Source organism: Sesamum indicum, linkage group LG3 (genome assembly GCF_000512975.1).
Source record: "Sesamum indicum cultivar Zhongzhi No. 13 linkage group LG3, S_indicum_v1.0, whole genome shotgun sequence".
Lineage (NCBI taxonomy): Eukaryota > Viridiplantae > Streptophyta > Magnoliopsida > Lamiales > Pedaliaceae > Sesamum > Sesamum indicum.
Genome location: NC_026147.1, coordinates 2,450,944 through 2,455,365, shown reverse-complemented (window position 1 = coordinate 2,455,365; position 4,422 = coordinate 2,450,944). Strand labels below are relative to the sequence as shown.

General features: G+C 33.0%; 1 protein-coding gene across 1 annotated transcript; it reads right to left on the bottom strand.

Moving 5' to 3' along the window:
* On the bottom strand, window positions 2,474-3,864 carry LOC110011693 (mini zinc finger protein 2-like). The gene is given in 2 exon segments (XM_020692396.1): window positions 2,474-3,457; window positions 3,460-3,864. Coding segments are annotated over 2 exon segments (273 nt in total). The 5' UTR covers window positions 3,610-3,864; the 3' UTR covers window positions 2,474-3,334.

Here is a 4,422-nt window from a genome sequence, read left to right as displayed (position 1 = left end):
GCTCCAAGTCGAGTATGGAATAACCAATCAACCCAGATGGAGTCCTATTGTCGCACAATAATCTTTACACAAATGCTTGCACATGAGAGCTCGATTTAGGGCTAAGATATCCCTAAGGTCGACGCCCCCCTCCTCCACTGGCCTACAAATAAGTGTCCAAGAAACCTTCGGATAGCCCGTGCCTGTGGTACCCTTTCAAAGAAAAGTACGCAAGCATTTCTCAATCTCACGAATCATCGTAATTGGTAAGATAATGTCGCTGTCCAATAGGTGTGAAACGACATCAGTACGGATTTGTTAAGTTGCAGGTGAACACCGAAGTAGCTATATATTGTTTTATGTACTTTACCGGTGATAGGCTAAAATATGGATGTGGACTTTGCAGGTGAACATCCTTGCTCAAAATTGGTTGAGTACGCAGAGATAAAAAGGTCACATCAGACCACTCGAGAGAAAATATTTTCATTTATGGATATTTATGTCAATCAAATAATTTTTTGGTATAATTTATTGATAAATTGTTGAATGTCGATACTAATGAATCAACACTGTCAGACGAAATAATGGTCGGGGGCTCAGTCCTAACCAAACGCGTCCCACCGGCAAGAGTTAAAATGCTATTTTGTGGACTTCAGCTAAAGGAATCCATTTATGGGCATTTTAGTAAAAATCAAATTTATCCATAATTTTATTTTGAGAAGTAAATCTTAGATTATATTATCTCACATTTTAACATCCATTTTATTATTCAAAATAAATATAATACAATATTATCACATTTATATATACCACAAGAATTAACACGTACCTATCAATTACAGTGTATAAAATAATCCACGTGACTGATGTTGTTTCACATTGGTTGGTACGTAACCCAATCTCGAAGCAAACATTTGAGTGTTGCTTATTTGACTATTTATTTTAGTAATCAATGAGATTTTGTCTGATGTAAATATGGTTGCTTCTTTCAAGGACTTCTCCACATGTATTAATATCAAACAGTTGTTTGCTAAGTTTGTTTTGAAAATTTAAAAAGAAAAATGCGACTTATAAAACATTTTTTGGGTTTACCAAAATAATAAATCTTAGTTTAAAAATTTATTATTCAAATGTTGTGATAAAATAAGATTTGAAGAGCTTACAAGACGTTAGCTAGTGATAATAATTTTTAAATGAATATGATCAAAATTCATTAAAAAAAATATATTTAAATTAAAAGTATATTCATAATTTTTTTTATTTCTGCACTTACAAAACTATATTCATAATTATTATATATAGATACAAAACTAAAATTGTAGCCCTCTTAATTACATGCATGATGAAAAATATAATTTTCCAATATTTAAAAAGATTATAAATTCATTAAAAAGGCCTCTAATTAAATTGTTAATGCCTTCTTCAAATCTTGCTACTGAGAATTCAAACACTGTAACCATAGAAATCGATGACACTATAGACATTCTAACCTTCGTTTTGATGTGTTCTATTAAGAGGGTGTTTGGCTAAATTTATTTAAAAAATCTTATAAGTTTATAAATTTTATAAAATATTTTTAAAGCTTAAAAGATCGACGATGTTAGATTTTATTTTAAAAGTAATTCATAACGTATTTGGATAAAATAAGATTATAAAATTTATTTTTAAAATATATTATAAACTGCTAACATCTTATAAGATATCTTTAATAGTATATAATTAAGCTCACCCAAACACCCTCTTACGAGGGTTTCCGCTTAATGAACTTACATGTCACAGACATCAACTATTACTCTTCTTATTTATATATATTAAATAAATATATATTTGGTTTTATTATATTATGAGTTTGAACATAACATGTCAGATAGAAAATGTTAACTATTCTGTATATGTATAATTACATATATATATGTATATATATAGCTAGGGATCTTCCTAATTAGTTAACATTAGCATAGGCTCGCAATTTCCTAGGAATTATTTATATGAACAAACATGCAAGTGATCCATTATTTGCAGTTTTTAATTGAAAAACAAAATTCCTAGAAAACTGTAAAACGAATCACTTACATAAATGTTCTTTAAAATTAACACAAATTCAGACAATATATACACATATATTAATATAAGGACAACAACAATCGAATTTGAATTTTTAAATGTCTGCTCGTCATAAGTCCCACTACCAATCAATACTTGCAAGGAGATGAGGATAATCAGTAAGAGGACTTAACCATATTACTTTACATTCAACTTTAGTCAACTTTATGTGATTAAACAAGTTTGAAAAACCTATAATTTGGCCAAGAAACATGAGTAGATATGTGGGCCTGATCTTTATTTAATTTTTTTATTTTGTGTGTGTGTGTGTGTTGGTTGGGGGGGGGGGGGGTAAAAAAAGTTAAAGAAAAGAACCAATGCTGGTGTACAACAGAGATGATCCCATATTCAAATTATAAAAACGTTTCTGCCTATCAGTTTTGGTAAGAAAAATATTGGTTGAACAGTTGGAATTCTTGCATATCCTGTCTCTTGGTTCCTCAGAGTCCCAAAAAGCTCCAAACCACTCAGTCTATTAATTATATATATTCTGGGGCTTAACTGGATCAGAAACAGCTCGGTAAAGGGACAACTACACCTGTATTTACAAAGCCATGGATTTCATCAAGATAAGCTTGGAAAAGTATTCTATGTTGTTGGCTCCGATCCTCTGTCTGAAGAAATGCTGTTTTTTTTTTTCCCCCAATTAATTAGCTTTCTTTCTTTCTATTCTGGGCATCACAAACTACAATGTGGAGAAGAGGCTTTATTTGTTGTACTTCTGATTTCAAGAATGAACTTCATAACACACACACAGTAGAATCATGTTCATCTGTTCATGGAAATTGCCACCAAGAACAGTTCATCCTGCAGGAATTAATGTATATATGAAGATCACAGCATAGATATATAGACGGGGCATTTCCCGTTGCACGAAAACGGGAAGATCCATACGAATGAAATGAAATTGAAGCAATAACAGGGAAACTAAGACCATTAATGTAGATCTTTCATCTAAACCAATTACTTACTTCAATTTAAATATGTAAACACCAAGTTTTTTATCCTTTCCCGGGTACTAATTAATTAATATACTCTGAAATGGGGATATGAACGAGAGCCAAAAGGCAGCGAAAATTACTCAGAAAGATACTAATTCTGTGCCGTCTCACATTCAACCATTTTTACAAAACATACACTTCATTAAGCACAGATATACTATATTTTCTCTGCCAAACAAACCTTTAAGCTTTTCTTGATCAATCAATAATTGCTGATTCTGTAAAATAGTAGAGGAGTGATGATCACGCCTTCAAGAAGGGGACGAATTGTCAGAAACCACTTCGCTTTCCACCTCCCTCCGGTGGAAATTCCGGTGGCAGCCACAGGCAGCACAGCTAAGGGCGGCTGCAGTCCCTTCCTCCCCCCCGCCCCCCCAGCCATGAACTCCCGGCAGCCGTCCACCGCATACCCTCCAATATTGGCTGCATGGTTTTTCTGGCATTCGGCATATCTCACCGTCCGAATAATCTGATTACTTGAACTCCTGGATCCTTCTTTTCTGATCACTACTTGCCTCTTCTTCATTCTTTCAGTAATAACCCTAATTCTTGGCTATCTTTCCAATCAAATACTCCCTACAAACAAGTGTAGAATTCTACTCACCTCGGTTTCTGATATATGTGATGATCCAAGGGCAGTTCTTGAATCGATGGGAAGAGCTTGAAAATAAAGCTTTTTGAGGTGAGAGCAGCTTAATAACCTAACCCTAGCAAGAGGGTATATTTATATTGGCAAGTTCATATTCTCCCCACTTTGAAAAGTAAAAGGGGTTGTGGAAGTTGCCATATTTTAAGTCTTACTTTAGCTATATGCCCTCTGATGCAATTGATATGTTGTTTATCAAAGATTCTGCTCAATAGACATTTCAGAGCAATCACCCTCCACTAAGAAAAGGCCACGTACAGAGTGGCCCCACCCCTTGCCCTTTTTCTTTAATTCATCTATGAGAACTATTATACGCTCTTGGATCATATATATACTACATCAGTACAATATATATAGTTTCATCCACTTAATGTGATTCTGATCTTTGGTATTATTTTAATATTTAAATATATTCTAGGTCTTCTAATTTAGGTTATTTGGCATTTTTGTCCTTCAACTTTCTTAAATAGCATTTTTGTATGTATTTTTTTAATTTTCGCAATTTCAATTCTTTTTCTTTGTGTGTGTTGCTCGAATTCACTCTTTTTGCCTAAAAAATATGTGTATCTCACTTCACCTTTTTAAGTTGTGGCTACTATTCCTATTGGCTCATTTTTTTCCAACAATTTTGTCATTTAACTTTTTAAGGTAGCATTTTGCTCTTGCATCCTTTTAATGTTTGTAATTTGAGTC